The sequence below is a fragment of the Oryctolagus cuniculus genome, chromosome 8 (assembly GCF_051225735.1).
Source record: "Oryctolagus cuniculus isolate XC-2025 breed Fujian yellow rabbit chromosome 8, ASM5122573v1, whole genome shotgun sequence".
Lineage (NCBI taxonomy): Eukaryota > Metazoa > Chordata > Mammalia > Lagomorpha > Leporidae > Oryctolagus > Oryctolagus cuniculus.
The window spans coordinates 141306982-141322212 of NC_142874.1; the positions used below are offsets into that span (position 1 = coordinate 141306982).

Sequence of the window (15231 nt, forward strand, 5' to 3'; positions counted from 1 at the left end):
CTGTGTGGGAGGTTAGTACGCTGTGATTTCAGTTGTGAGTTTAAGAAACACAAACTGTGGCGATTCTGGAGGACGAAGGGCTCCTGTTCAGGAGCTTGGGATGATCACACAATGTGGTTGATGCTTCAAGACAATGGTTGATTTCCAGAGGCTCCTAGTAGGTGCAACGAAACTCCCAGGGACTGTGACAACCTGAGGTCATACATTGTGGTAAGAGAGAGGGCCATGAGGTTCGCCCTCACGATTGACTTGGAGAAATCTGTCACCAAGACTTCCATGAGAGGTGATGGAGAGGAAAGCATGAAGCAGGATTGTTTGTAGCCAAAGGAGAAGGAGGCCATTATTCCCCATCTTTCTCAGCTGCTTCAGAATTCCTTCATGAAGCAGAGAGTTCTGTGCCTCCAATCTCAACAATTGCTTAGCGACATGACACGCTGGAAAGCACACATCTCGATCCAACATTGTGGCCTCACACAAAACACAGTCTCTCACCCCTTGCAAATGCAGAAGACATAGACATTTGGTTCCAACCTAAGCTTCCAATTCACACCTAGGACAGTTCATAAGGACAAACCCTTTGCCCTTGCAAATGCAAACACTTAACTCGTGCACTGTCACCCAACCACATAATCGTGAAGTCCTCTTGCACTAACGTCAGCGGAACAGCAACAACAGAGGCCTCTTTGCAGGTTTGTTCTTCCTCTTGGGAGGTTTGCTCCTTCCTCCCGGACAAGGGAGGTTGCCAGGATTCATGGCTACCTGCTGAGTGATGTGCCCAGCTGCCCCGTGCAGCAGGGCCCTTTCCTGGTCAGGATGGTGCTTCCTCATCCCTGCGGCAGATCTTGCCTGGTGAATTACGATCGCATTGCTGGGCAGCGTGGGCTCCACTGTCCTGAGGCTGAATGCACTCCTTGGTCTGTTCTGGGCTTGGAGGGCTTGCCACGCATCCAAGGTCAAGTCCTGAGTTGTTTGCTCCAAGTGCTCCTCTGACTCTCCAGCTTCAAGAGGGGAAGGCCTTTCAAGCTCTCCTGGTGTATGGCCACGTGTGTTTGCAGCCTCCAAGTCGGAGGGTCCCCTGCCTGGAGACACTGTCCCATGTTCTCCTCCAACTCCACTCTTGCGGACATAAAATAGCACGTAGGCACTTTGATTCAGGACACAAGTGGTGTCACAGGCAGTGACCTTCGCATCATCCATTTTATACCAGTGGCCACTGCCAGCTTTGACATAGCAGAAGTAGTGTCCTGATTGACACCTCAAGCCAACGTGGACGAGAACCGCATAGAGAACATAGTCCAGTGGCCTCCCGTTCTGCTGAGACATGTAAGGTCTCATGTCCAGGCACTCGGGATAGTGCACTTGTCCTCCAAGTTTCTCACCCGTGAACTCAGAAAACCGTTTCAATACAAAGAGAAGCACCTTGCCAGCCGATTGCAAGGTGAGTGTCTTGGAAGCAGCTGTCTTCTGTCGGCAGGTAGCACAGTGATAGGCATTTTCTCCAGCCAGCTCTTCAGGTTGCACCAAGTGCTGCAAAGCTTGCTCCACACTGTCGGCTGTCTTGATATCCAACGCGATCTCCAGGTAAGGGTCCAAGGTTTCTGAAATGCCTTGGCACTGGAGACATTGGATTTGAGACCTCCAGTGTCCTCCCACTATCTGCTGGGATGGAGATTGGTCCTCTTGGGGACCCACCCCGTCCGTGAGCCCAGGCAGACCTGCTGCCTTCAGGACATCCAGAGCAAACATCAGAAATTCGTGGGCGTCTTCCTGCCTGTTTGTGTGAAAGCCAGCAGCCAGCACTTGACAGGGCTGGATCACGTCGCCAGGACTGTGCAGGGCCCAGAGAAAGTGCGTTTCCACGGCACACAGAATGCAGCGATCCGAACGACGACAGCTTTGAGAATGCACCTGGGACAGCATATAGTTGGCGAGGGGTGGGGTATACGTGAGACACTGCAGGGCTGCATTCAGGTAGCAGGTGTTGCCCGTATTCTGCAGACCGGCCCCAATGCCATAAGGTCTCTTCCAGCTGCAGCTCAGAGAAGCTCCTCCACTGGGAGCCAGATGGGTCGCCCCCGAAGCCAAATCACTTTGCAGCGGGAGCTCTTTCTGAGGTGAGGGTGGTGATTTCCCTGGGAGACAAACACCACCATGAGTATCATCCCCCTCTGAGCTAGAATGGGAAAGTTGGCGTGTTGGCAAGTCATTAAAGTGGAACTCACCTTCCTTGAGAGGTGAAGCAGCCATCATGTCTCCAGGAGCCACTGTCACAAGGCAGCAAGATGCTTCCACCTCTGAGACTGGCATCCAAGGACCACCTGTTCCTCTCCCCCCTCCTTTTATAGTCCACACTGCATGCCACACCCTGGACCTGCTACAGGACCCACCCATCCGCTTCCAGCCCTTGATGGGATTAGGGGCTTTAGGGTGTGGTCTCACGCCCTCACAGCCTCTGGGCCTTCACCGCTTGATTCCACTACCTGGGGAAGATGCATGTGAAGGATAAGGCTTTCATGTGCCTTGTGGAACTTGGTGATGTGCCATGATGTGCTTCTATGTGCCTTGGAGTTCTTCAAGGAAAACAAAGAAGAATGCTGGAGAGACTGATGGCTGAAAGCAGGTTTTGGGTTTTAGTTTGCTGAGCCCTTATAAAGGAACATTTTAACTTTTGTTTAGTTGTGCAATTCTGTACATATTCTCCAAAGAAGCTTTTTACGTATGGAATACAACCCTTCCAACCCTTCTCCTCATTCATCTGCCATTCCCCGTCCCATTCTCCATTAAGATATATTTTCTTCTTTTCTAAATGGTTCTTTATTTATTGGAAAGTCAGAGTTACACAGAGCGAGGAGAGGCAGAGAGAGAGAGAGAAAGAGAGAGAAAGAGAGAGAGAGGGTTCCATCCGATTACTCACTCGCCTACTGGCCTAAAAAGCAAGAGTTGCACCAATCTGAAGCCAGGAGACAGAGGCTTCCTCCATGTCTCCCATGCAGGAACAGTCGGCCAAGGGCTTGGGCCATCTTGTCCTGCTCTCCAAGGCCATAACAGAGAGCTAGATTGCAAGTGGAGCAGCCGGGTCTCAAACCAGTGCCCATACGGGATGCTGGCATTTCAGGACAGGGCGTTAACCCACTGCACCACAACGATGGCCCCTATACTACTTTTCTAAGATTTCCATATGAATTTGAAAGGTGCTGTTATGTAGAGGCACAGGGAGGGACGCATGAAGGGAGAGAGACTGAGAGAGAGAGAGAGAGAGAGAGAGAGGTTGTCCTTCCAATGGTTCACTCCCCAAATTGCCACAACACATGATCTGTGCCTATCCACATCCTTGAGCCAGAAGCTTCTTCCAGGTCTGCCATGTGTGTGCAGAGGCCCAAGGTTGCAAGCCACCTTGTCCTGCTTTCCCAGGCCATAGCAGAGAGCTGGATCGGAAGTCAAGCAGCTGGGACTTGAACCCGCGCCCATATGGGATGCCAGCACGGCAGGCGGCAGCTTTCCCTGCTCTGCCACAGTGCCGGCCCCTCCATGATGTGCTGGTATGTGCTTCCATTTCTGAAATGCAAACAAAGAAGAACGCTGGAAAGACTAAGAGTGGAAAATAGGTTTCTTTATTTGGTAAACCCTTAGAAAGGCATACTTTAATTTCCTTGGTTTAGTTTTACAGTTTTAATTTAGTTACTTTATTTCAAACAAGGTACACACACACACACACACACACACACACAACTGTTTGAAAACACATTTCACAGTTAACTCTCCTAATGCAATTCATTCAGGACAGAGGTCCTGTGTGGGAGGTTAGTACGCTGTGATTTCAGTTGTGAGTTTAAGAAACACAAACTGTGGCGATTCTGGAGGATGAAGGGCTCCTGTTCAGGAGCTTGGGATGATCACACAATGTGGTTGATGCTTCAAGACAATGGTTGATTTCCAGAGGCTCCTAGTAGGTGCAACGAAACTCCCAGGGACTGTGACAACCTGAGGTCATACATTGTGGTAAGAGAGAGGGCCATGAGGTTCGCCCTCACGATTGACTTGGAGAAATCTGTCACCAAGACTTCCATGAGAGGTGATGGAGAGGAAAGCATGAAGCAGGATTGTGTGTAGCCAAAGGAGAAGGAGGCCATTATTCCCCATCTTTCTCAGCTGCTTCAGAATTCCTTCATGAAGCAGAGAGTTCTGTGCCTCCAATCTCAACAATTGCTTAGCGACATGACACGCTGGAAAGCACACATCTCGATCCAACATTGTGGCCTCACACAAAACACAGTCTCTCACCCCTTGCAAATGCAGAAGACATAGACATTTGGTTCCAACCTAAGCTTCCAATTCACACCTAGGACAGTTCATAAGGACAAACCCTTTGCCCTTGCAAATACAAACACTTAACTCGTGCACTGTCACCCAACCACATAATCGTGAAGTCCTCTTGCACTAACGTCAGCGGAACAGCAACAACAGAGGCCTCTTTGCAGGTTTGTTCTTCCTCTTGGGAGGTTTGCTCCTTCCTCCCGGACAAGGGAGGTTGCCAGGATTCATGGCTACCTGCTGAGTGATGTGCCCAGCTGCCCCGTGCAGCAGGGCCCTTTCCTGGTCAGGATGGTGCTTCCTCATCCCTGCGGCAGATCTTGCCTGGTGAATTACGATCGCATTGCTGGGCAGCGTGGGCTCCACTGTCCTGAGGCTGAATGCACTCCTTGCTCTGTTCTGGGCTTGGAGGGCTTGCCACGCATCCAAGGTCAAGTCCTGAGTTGTTTGCTCCAAGTGCTCCTCTGACTCTCCAGCTTCAAGAGGGGAAGGCCTTTCAAGCTCTCCTGGTGTATGGCCACGTGTGTTTGCAGCCTCCAAGTCGGAGGGTCCCCTGCCTGGAGACACTGTCCCATGTTCTCCTCCAACTCCACTCTTGCGGACATAAAATAGCACGTAGGCACTTTGATTCAGGACACAAGTGGTGTCACAGGCAGTGACCTTCGCATCATCCATTTTATACCAGTGGCCACTGCCAGCTTTGACATAGCAGAAGTAGTGTCCTGATTGACACCTCAAGCCAACGTGGACGAGAACCGCATAGAGAACATAGTCCAGTGGCCTCCCGTTCTGCTGAGACATGTAAGGTCTCATGTCCAGACACTCGGGATAGTGCACTTGTCCTCCAAGTTTCTCACCCGTGAACTCAGAAAACCGTTTCAATACAAAGAGAAGCACCTTGCCAGCCGATTGCAAGGTGAGTGTCTTGGAAGCAGCTGTCTTCTGTCGGCAGGTAGCACAGTGATAGGCATTTTCTCCAGCCAGCTCTTCAGGTTGCACCAAGTGCTGCAAAGCTTGCTCCACACTGTCGGCTGTCTTGATATCCAACGCGATCTCCAGGTAAGGGTCCAAGGTTTCTGAAATGCCTTGGCACTGGAGACATTGGATTTGAGACCTCCAGTGTCCTCCCACTATCTGCTGGGATGGAGATTGGTCCTCTTGGGGACCCACCCCGTCCGTGAGCCCAGGCAGACCTGCTGCCTTCAGGACATCCAGAGCAAACATCAGAAATTCGTGGGCGTCTTCCTGCCTGTTTGTGTGAAAGCCAGCAGCCAGCACTTGACAGGGCTGGATCACGTCGCCAGGACTGTGCAGGGCCCAGAGAAAGTGCGTTTCCACGGCACACAGAATGCAGCGATCCGAACGACGACAGCTTTGAGAATGCACCTGGGACAGCATATAGTTGGCAAGGGGTGGGGTATACGTGAGACACTGCAGGGCTGCATTCAGGTAGCAGGTGTTGCCCGTATTCTGCAGACCGGCCCCAATGCCATAAGGTCTCTTCCAGCTGCAGCTCAGAGAAGCTCCTCCACTGGGAGCCAGATGGGTCGCCCCCGAAGCCAAATCACTTTGCAGCGGGAGCTCTTTCTGAGGTGAGGGTGGTGATTTCCCTGGGAGACAAACACCACCATGAGTATCATCCCCCTCTGAGCTAGAATGGGAAAGTTGGCGTGTTGGCAAGTCATTAAAGTGGAACTCACCTTCCTTGAGAGGTGAAGCAGCCATCATGTCTCCAGGAGCCACTGTCACAAGGCAGCAAGATGCTTCCACCTCTGAGACTGGCATCCAAGGACCACCTACCTGTTCCTCTCCCCCCTCCTTTTATAGTCCACACTGCATGCCACACCCTGGACCTGCTACAGGACCCACCCATCCGCTTCCAGCCCTTGATGGGATTAGGGGCTTTAGGGTGTGGTCTCACGCCCTCACAGCCTCTGGGCCTTCACCGCTTGATTCCACTACCTGGGGAAGATGCATGTGAAGGATAAGGCTTTCATGTGCCTTGTGGAACTTGGTGATGTGCCATGATGTGCTTCTATGTGCCTTGGAGTTCTTCAAGGAAAACAAAGAAGAATGCTGGAGAGACTGATGGCTGAAAGCAGGTTTTGGGTTTTAGTTTGCTGAGCCCTTATAAAGGAACATTTTAACTTTTGTTTAGTTTTGCAATTCTGTACATATTCTCCAAAGAAGCTTTTTACGTATGGAATACAACCCTTCCAACCCTTCTCCTCATTCATCTGCCATTCCCCGTCCCATTCTCCATTAAGATATATTTTCTTCTTTTTTAAATGGTTCTTTATTTATTGGAAAGTCAGAGTTACACAGAGGGAGGAGAGGCAGAGAGAGAGAGAGAGAAAGAGAGAGAGAGGGTTCCATCCGATTACTCACTCCCCTACTGGCCTAAAAAGCAAGAGTTGCACCAATCTGAAGCCAGGAGACAGAGGCTTCCTCCATGTCTCCCATGCAGGAACAGTCGGCCAAGGGCTTGGGCCATCTTGTCCTGCTCTCCAAGGCCATAACAGAGAGCTAGATTGCAAGTGGAGCAGCCGGGTCTCAAACCAGTGCCCATACGGGATGCTGGCATTTCAGGACAGGGCGTTAACCCACTGCACCACAACGATGGCCCCTATACTACTTTTCTAAGATTTCCATATGAATTTGAAAGGTGCTGTTATGTAGAGGCACAGGGAGGGACGCATGAAGGGAGAGAGACTGAGAGAGAGAGAGAGAGAGAGAGAGAGAGAGAGAGAGAGGTTGTCCTTCCAATGGTTCACTCCCCAAATTGCCACAACACATGATCTGTGCCTATCCACATCCTTGAGCCAGAAGCTTCTTCCAGGTCTGCCATGTGTGTGCAGAGGCCCAAGGTTGCAAGCCACCTTGTCCTGCTTTCCCAGGCCATAGCAGAGAGCTGGATCGGAAGTCAAGCAGCTGGGACTTGAACCCGCGCCCATATGGGATGCCAGCACGGCAGGCGGCAGCTTTCCCTGCTCTGCCACAGTGCCGGCCCCTCCATGATGTGCTGGTATGTGCTTCCATTTCTGAAATGCAAACAAAGAAGAACGCTGGAAAGACTAAGAGTGGAAAATAGGTTTCTTTATTTGGTAAACCCTTAGAAAGGCATACTTTAATTTCCTTGGTTTAGTTTTACAGTTTTAATTTAGTTACTTTATTTCAAACAAGGTAAACACACACACACACACACACACAACTGTTTGAAAACACATTTCACAGTTAACTCTCCTAATGCAATTCATTCAGGACAGAGGTCCTGTGTGGGAGGTTAGTACGCTGTGATTTCAGTTGTGAGTTTAAGAAACACAAACTGTGGCGATTCTGGAGGACGAAGGGCTCCTGTTCAGGAGCTTGGGATGATCACACAATGTGGTTGATGCTTCAAGACAATGGTTGATTTCCAGAGGCTCCTAGTAGGTGCAACGAAACTCCCAGGGACTGTGACAACCTGAGGTCATACATTGTGGTAAGAGAGAGGGCCATGAGGTTCGCCCTCACGATTGACTTGGAGAAATCTGTCACCAAGACTTCCATGAGAGGTGATGGAGAGGAAAGCATGAAGCAGGATTGTGTGTAGCCAAAGGAGAAGGAGGCCATTATTCCCCATCTTTCTCAGCTGCTTCAGAATTCCTTCATGAAGCAGAGAGTTCTGTGCCTCCAATCTCAACAATTGCTTAGCGACATGACACGCTGGAAAGCACACATCTCGATCCAACATTGTGGCCTCACACAAAACACAGTCTCTCACCCCTTGCAAATGCAGAAGACATAGACATTTGGTTCCAACCTAAGCTTCCAATTCACACCTAGGACAGTTCATAAGGACAAACCCTTTGCCCTTGCAAATACAAACACTTAACTCGTGCACTGTCACCCAACCACATAATCGTGAAGTCCTCTTGCACTAACGTCAGCGGAACAGCAACAACAGAGGCCTCTTTGCAGGTTTGTTCTTCCTCTTGGGAGGTTTGCTCCTTCCTCCCGGACAAGGGAGGTTGCCAGGAGTCATGGCTACCTGCTGAGTGATGTGCCCAGCTGCCCCGTGCAGCAGGGCCCTTTCCTGGTCAGGATGGTGCTTCCTCATCCCTGCGGCAGATCTTGCCTGGTGAATTACGATCGCATTGCTGGGCAGCGTGGGCTCCACTGTCCTGAGGCTGAATGCACTCCTTGGTCTGTTCTGGGCTTGGAGGGATTGCCACGCATCCAAGGTCAAGTCCTGAGTTGTTTGCTCCAAGTGCTCCTCTGACTCTCCAGCTTCAAGAGGGGAAGGCCTTTCAAGCTCTCCTGGTGTATGGCCATGTGTGTTTGCAGCCTCCAAGTCGGAGGGTCCCCTGCCTGGAGACACTGTCCCATGTTCTCCTCCAACTCCACTCTTGCGGACATAAAATAGCACGTAGGCACTTTGATTCAGGACACAAGTGGTGTCACAGGCAGTGACCTTCGCATCATCCATTTTATACCAGGGGCCACTGCCAGCTTTGACATAGCAGAAGTAGTGTCCTGATTGACACCTCAAGCCAACGTGGACGAGAACCGCATAGAGAACATAGTCCAGTGGCCTCCCGTTCTGCTGAGACATGTAAGGTCTCATGTCCAGGCACTCGGGATAGTGCACTTGTCCTCCAATTTTCTCACCCGTGAACTCAGAAAACCGTTTCAATACAAAGAGAAGCACCTTGCCAGCCGATTGCAAGGTGAGTGTCTTGGAAGCAGCTGTCTTCTGTCGGCAGGTAGCACAGTGATAGGCGTTTTCTCCAGCCAGCTCTTCAGGGTGCACCAAGTGCTGCAAAGCTTGCTCCACACTGTCGGCTGTCTTGATATCCAACGCGATCTCCAGGTAAGGGTCCAAGGTTTCTGAAATGCCTTGGCATTGGAGACATTGGATTTGAGACCTCCAGTGTCCTCCCACTATCTGCTGGGATGGAGATTGGTCCTCTTGGGGACCCACCCCGTCCGTGAGCCCAGGCAGACCTGCTGCCTTCAGGACATCCAGAGCAAACATCAGAAATTCGTGGGCGTCTTCCTGCCTGTTTGTGTGAAAGCCAGCAGCCAGCACTTGACAGGGCTGGATCACGTCGCCAGGACTGTGCAGGGCCCAGAGAAAGTGCGTTTCCACGGCACACAGAATGCAGCGATCCGAACGACGACAGCTTTGAGAATGCACCTGGGACAGCATATAGTTGGCGAGGGGTGGGGTATACGTGAGACACTGCAGGGCTGCATTCAGGTAGCAGGTGTTGCCCGTATTCTGCAGACCGGCCCCAATGCCATAAGGTCTCTTCCAGCTGCAGCTCAGAGAAGCTCCTCCACTGGGAGCCAGATGGGTCGCCCCCGAAGCCAAATCACTTTGCAGCGGGAGCTCTTTCTGAGGTGAGGGTGGTGATTTCCCTGGGAGACAAACACCACCATGAGTATCATCCCCCTCTGAGCTAGAATGGGAAAGTTGGCGTGTTGGCAAGTCATTAAAGTGGAACTCACCTTCCTTGAGAGGTGAAGCAGCCATCATGTCTCCAGGAGCCACTGTCACAAGGCAGCAAGATGCTTCCACCTCTGAGACTGGCATCCAAGGACCACCTGTTCCTCTCCCCCCTCCTTTTATAGTCCACACTGTATGCCACACCCTGGACCTGCTACAGGACCCACCCATCCGCTTCCAGCCCTTGATGGGATTAGGGGCTTTAGGGTGTGGTCTCACGCCCTCACAGCCTCTGGGCCTTCACCGCTTGATTCCACTACCTGGGGAAGATGCATGTGAAGGATAAGGCTTTCATGTGCCTTGTGGAACTTGGTGATGTGCCATGATGTGCTTCTATGTGCCTTGGAGTTCTTCAAGGAAAACAAAGAAGAATGCTGGAGAGACTGATGGCTGAAAGCAGGTTTTGGGTTTTAGTTTGCTGAGCCCTTATAAAGGAACATTTTAACTTTTGTTTAGTTGTGCAATTCTGTACATATTCTCCAAAGAAGCTTTTTACGTATGGAATACAACCCTTCCAACCCTTCTCCTCATTCATCTGCCATTCCCCGTCCCATTCTCCATTAAGATATATTTTCTTCTTTTTTAAATGGTTCTTTATTTATTGGAAAGTCAGAGTTACACAGAGCGAGGAGAGGCAGAGAGAGAGAGAGAGAAAGAGAGAGAAAGAGAGAGAGAGGGTTCCATCCGATTACTCACTCCCCTACTGGCCTAAAAAGCAAGAGTTGCACCAATCTGAAGCCAGGAGACAGAGGCTTCCTCCATGTCTCCCATGCAGGAACAGTCGGCCAAGGGCTTGGGCCATCTTGTCCTGCTCTCCAAGGCCATAACAGAGAGCTAGATTGCAAGTGGAGCAGCCGGGTCTCAAACCAGTGCCCATACGGGATGCTGGCATTTCAGGACAGGGCGTTAACCCACTGCACCACAACGATGGCCCCTATACTACTTTTCTAAGATTTCCATATGAATTTGAAAGGTGCTGTTATGTAGAGGCACAGGGAGGGACGCATGAAGGGAGAGAGACTGAGAGAGAGAGAGAGAGAGAGAGAGAGAGAGAGAGAGAGAGAGAGAGAGGTTGTCCTTCCAATGGTTCACTCCCCAAATTGCCACAACACATGATCTGTGCCTATCCACATCCTTGAGCCAGAAGCTTCTTCCAGGTCTGCCATGTGTGTGCAGAGGCCCAAGGTTGCAAGCCACCTTGTCCTGCTTTCCCAGGCCATAGCAGAGAGCTGGATCGGAAGTCAAGCAGCTGGGACTTGAACCGGCGCCCATATGGGATGCCAGCACGGCAGGCGGCAGCTTTCCCTGCTCTGCCACAGTGCCGGCCCCTCCATGATGTGCTGGTATGTGCTTCCATTTCTGAAATGCAAACAAAGAAGAACGCTGGAAAGACTAAGAGTGGAAAATAGGTTTCTTTATTTGGTAAACCCTTAGAAAGGCATACTTTAATTTCCTTGGTTTAGTTTTACAGTTTTAATTTAGTTACTTTATTTCAAACAAGGTAAACACACACACACACACACACACAACTGTTTGAAAACACATTTCACAGTTAACTCTCCTAATGCAATTCATTCAGGACAGAGGTCCTGTGTGGGAGGTTAGTACGCTGTGATTTCAGTTGTGAGTTTAAGAAACACAAACTGTGGCGATTCTGGAGGATGAAGGGCTCCTGTTCAGGAGCTTGGGATGATCACACAATGTGGTTGATGCTTCAAGACAATGGTTGATTTCCAGAGGCTCCTAGTAGGTGCAATGAAACTCCCAGGGACTGTGACAACCTGAGGTCATACATTGTGGTAAGAGAGAGGGCCATGAGGTTCGCCCTCACGATTGACTTGGAGAAATCTGTCACCAAGACTTCCATGAGAGGTGATGGAGAGGAAAGCATGAAGCAGGATTGTGTGTAGCCAAAGGAGAAGGAGGCCATTATTCCCCATCTTTCTCAGCTGCTTCAGAATTCCTTCATGAAGCAGAGAGTTCTGTGCCTCCAATCTCAACAATTGCTTAGCGACATGACACGCTGGAAAGCACACATCTCGATCCAACATTGTGGCCTCACACAAAACACAGTCTCTCACCCCTTGCAAATGCAGAAGACATAGACATTTGGTTCCAACCTAAGCTTCCAATTCACACCTAGGACAGTTCATAAGGACAAACCCTTTGCCCTTGCAAATACAAACACTTAACTCGTGCACTGTCACCCAACCACATAATCGTGAAGTCCTCTTGCACTAACGTCAGCGGAACAGCAACAACAGAGGCCTCTTTGCAGGTTTGTTCTTCCTCTTGGGAGGTTTGCTCCTTCCTCCCGGACAAGGGAGGTTGCCAGGATTCATGGCTACCTGCTGAGTGATGTGCCCAGCTGCCCCGTGCAGCAGGGCCCTTTCCTGGTCAGGATGGTGCTTCCTCATCCCTGCGGCAGATCTTGCCTGGTGAATTACGATCGCATTGCTGGGCAGCGTGGGCTCCACTGTCCTGAGGCTGAATGCACTCCTTGGTCTGTTCTGGGCTTGGAGGGCTTGCCACGCATCCAAGGTCAAGTCCTGAGTTGTTTGCTCCAAGTGCTCCTCTGACTCTCCAGCTTCAAGAGGGGAAGGCCTTTCAAGCTCTCCTGGTGTATGGCCACGTGTGTTTGCAGCCTCCAAGTCGGAGGGTCCCCTGCCTGGAGACACTGTCCCATGTTCTCCTCCAACTCCACTCTTGCGGACATAAAATAGCACGTAGGCACTTTGATTCAGGACACAAGTGGTGTCACAGGCAGTGACCTTCGCATCATCCATTTTATACCAGTGGCCACTGCCAGCTTTGACATAGCAGAAGTAGTGTCCTGATTGACACCTCAAGCCAACGTGGACGAGAACCGCATAGAGAACATAGTCCAGTGGCCTCCCGTTCTGCTGAGACATGTAAGGTCTCATGTCCAGGCACTCGGGATAGTGCACTTGTCCTCCAAGTTTCTCACCCGTGAACTCAGAAAACCGTTTCAATACAAAGAGAAGCACCTTGCCAGCCGATTGCAAGGTGAGTGTCTTGGAAGCAGCTGTCTTCTGTCGGCAGGTAGCACAGTGATAGGCATTTTCTCCAGCCAGCTCTTCAGGTTGCACCAAGTGCTGCAAAGCTTGCTCCACACTGTCGGCTGTCTTGATATCCAACGCGATCTCCAGGTAAGGGTCCAAGGTTTCTGAAATGCCTTGGCACTGGAGACATTGGATTTGAGACCTCCAGTGTCCTCCCACTATCTGCTGGGATGGAGATTGGTCCTCTTGGGGACCCACCCCGTCCGTGAGCCCAGGCAGACCTGCTGCCTTCAGGACATCCAGAGCAAACATCAGAAATTCGTGGGCGTCTTCCTGCCTGTTTGTGTGAAAGCCAGCAGCCAGCACTTGACAGGGCTGGATCACGTCGCCAGGACTGTGCAGGGCCCAGAGAAAGTGCGTTTCCACGGCACACAGAATGCAGCGATCCGAACGACGACAGCTTTGAGAATGCACCTGGGACAGCATATAGTTGGCGAGGGGTGGGGTATACGTGAGACACTGCAGGGCTGCATTCAGGTAGCAGGTGTTGCCCGTATTCTGCAGACCGGCCCCAATGCCATAAGGTCTCTTCCAGCTGCAGCTCAGAGAAGCTCCTCCACTGGGAGCCAGATGGGTCGCCCCCGAAGCCAAATCACTTTGCAGCGGGAGCTCTTTCTGAGGTGAGGGTGGTGATTTCCCTGGGAGACAAACACCACCATGAGTATCATCCCCCTCTGAGCTAGAATGGGAAAGTTGGCGTGTTGGCAAGTCATTAAAGTGGAACTCACCTTCCTTGAGAGGTGAAGCAGCCATCATGTCTCCAGGAGCCACTGTCACAAGGCAGCAAGATGCTTCCACCTCTGAGACTGGCATCCAAGGACCACCTGTTCCTCTCCCCCCTCCTTTTATAGTCCACACTGCATGCCACACCCTGGACCTGCTACAGGACCCACCCATCCGCTTCCAGCCCTTGATGGGATTAGGGGCTTTAGGGTATGGTCTCACGCCCTCACAGCCTCTGGGCCTTCACCGCTTGATTCCACTACCTGGGGAAGATGCATGTGAAGGATAAGGCTTTCATGTGCCTTGTGGAACTTGGTGATGTGCCATGATGTGCTTCTATGTGCCTTGGAGTTCTTCAAGGAAAACAAAGAAGAATGCTGGAGAGACTGATGGCTGAAAGCAGGTTTTGGGTTTTAGTTTGCTGAGCCCTTATAAAGGAACATTTTAACTTTTGTTTAGTTGTGCAATTCTGTACATATTCTCCAAAGAAGCTTTTTACGTATGGAATACAACCCTTCCAACCCTTCTCCTCATTCATCTGCCATTCCCCGTCCCATTCTCCATTAAGATATATTTTCTTCTTTTTTAAATGGTTCTTTATTTATTGGAAAGTCAGAGTTACACAGAGCGAGGAGAGGCAGAGAGAGAGAGAGAGAAAGAGAGAGAAAGAGAGAGAGAGGGTTCCATCCGATTACTCACTCCCCTACTGGCCTAAAAAGCAAGAGTTGCACCAATCTGAAGCCAGGAGACAGAGGCTTCCTCCATGTCTCCCATGCAGGAACAGTCGACCAAGGGCTTGGGCCATCTTGTCCTGCTCTCCAAGGCCATAACAGAGAGCTAGATTGCAAGTGGAGCAGCCGGGTCTCAAACCAGTGCCCATACGGGATGCTGGCATTTCAGGACAGGGCGTTAACCCACTGCACCACAACGATGGCCCCTATACTACTTTTCTAAGATTTCCATATGAATTTGAAAGGTGCTGTTATGTAGAGGCACAGGGAGGGACGCATGAAGGGAGAGAGACTGAGAGAGAGAGAGAGAGAGAGAGAGAGAGGTTGTCCTTCCAATGGTTCACTCCCCAAATTGCCACAACACATGATCTGTGCCTATCCACATCCTTGAGCCAGAAGCTTCTTCCAGGTCTGCCATGTGTGTGCAGAGGCCCAAGGTTGCAAGCCACCTTGTCCTGCTTTCCCAGGCCATAGCAGAGAGCTGGATCGGAAGTCAAGCAGCTGGGACTTGAACCCGCGCCCATATGGGATGCCAGCACGGCAGGCGGCGGCTTTCCCTGCTCTGCCACAGTGCCGGCCCCTCCATGATGTGCTGGTATGTGCTTCCATTTCTGAAATGCAAACAAAGAAGAACGCTGGAAAGACTAAGAGTGGAAAATAGGTTTCTTTATTTGGTAAACCCTTAGAAAGGCATACTTTAATTTCCTTGGTTTAGTTTTACAGTTTTAATTTAGTTACTTTATTTCAAACAAGGTACACACACACACACACACACACACAACTGTTTGAAAACACATTTCACAGTTAACTCTCCTAATGCAATTCATTCAGGACAGAGGTCCTGTGTGGGAGGTTAGTACGCTGTGATTTCAGTTGTGAGTTTAAGAAACAC

At 50.7% G+C, this 15231-nt stretch overlaps 4 protein-coding genes across 4 annotated transcripts; all 4 read right to left on the reverse strand.

Moving 5' to 3' along the window:
• Positions 1–654: 654 nt before the first annotated feature.
• Positions 655–2247, reverse strand: LOC149125191 (ubiquitin carboxyl-terminal hydrolase 17-like protein 13). Its single transcript, XM_089301801.1, has 2 exons — positions 2223–2247; positions 655–2132 (listed from the first exon to the last, which is right to left on the reverse strand). The coding sequence occupies exons 1-2, from the start codon at positions 2245–2247 to the stop codon at positions 655–657; spliced, it is 1503 nt and encodes a 500-aa protein (XP_089157927.1).
• A 2196-nt stretch (positions 2248–4443) lies between these two features.
• On the reverse strand, positions 4444–6036 carry LOC138843339 (ubiquitin carboxyl-terminal hydrolase 17-like protein 13). Its single transcript, XM_070047145.2, has 2 exons — positions 6012–6036; positions 4444–5921 (listed from the first exon to the last, which is right to left on the reverse strand). The coding sequence occupies exons 1-2, from the start codon at positions 6034–6036 to the stop codon at positions 4444–4446; spliced, it is 1503 nt and encodes a 500-aa protein (XP_069903246.2).
• A 2200-nt stretch (positions 6037–8236) lies between these two features.
• LOC149125192 (ubiquitin carboxyl-terminal hydrolase 17-like protein 6) lies at positions 8237–9829 on the reverse strand. The gene is made up of 2 exons (XM_089301802.1): positions 9805–9829; positions 8237–9714 (listed from the first exon to the last, which is right to left on the reverse strand). Exons 1-2 carry the CDS (start codon positions 9827–9829, stop codon positions 8237–8239), a joined length of 1503 nt encoding a protein of 500 aa, XP_089157928.1.
• A 2216-nt stretch (positions 9830–12045) lies between these two features.
• LOC138843343 (ubiquitin carboxyl-terminal hydrolase 17-like protein 13) lies at positions 12046–13638 on the reverse strand. Its single transcript, XM_070047149.2, has 2 exons — positions 13614–13638; positions 12046–13523 (listed from the first exon to the last, which is right to left on the reverse strand). The coding sequence occupies exons 1-2, from the start codon at positions 13636–13638 to the stop codon at positions 12046–12048; spliced, it is 1503 nt and encodes a 500-aa protein (XP_069903250.2).
• Positions 13639–15231: the final 1593 nt, after the last annotated feature.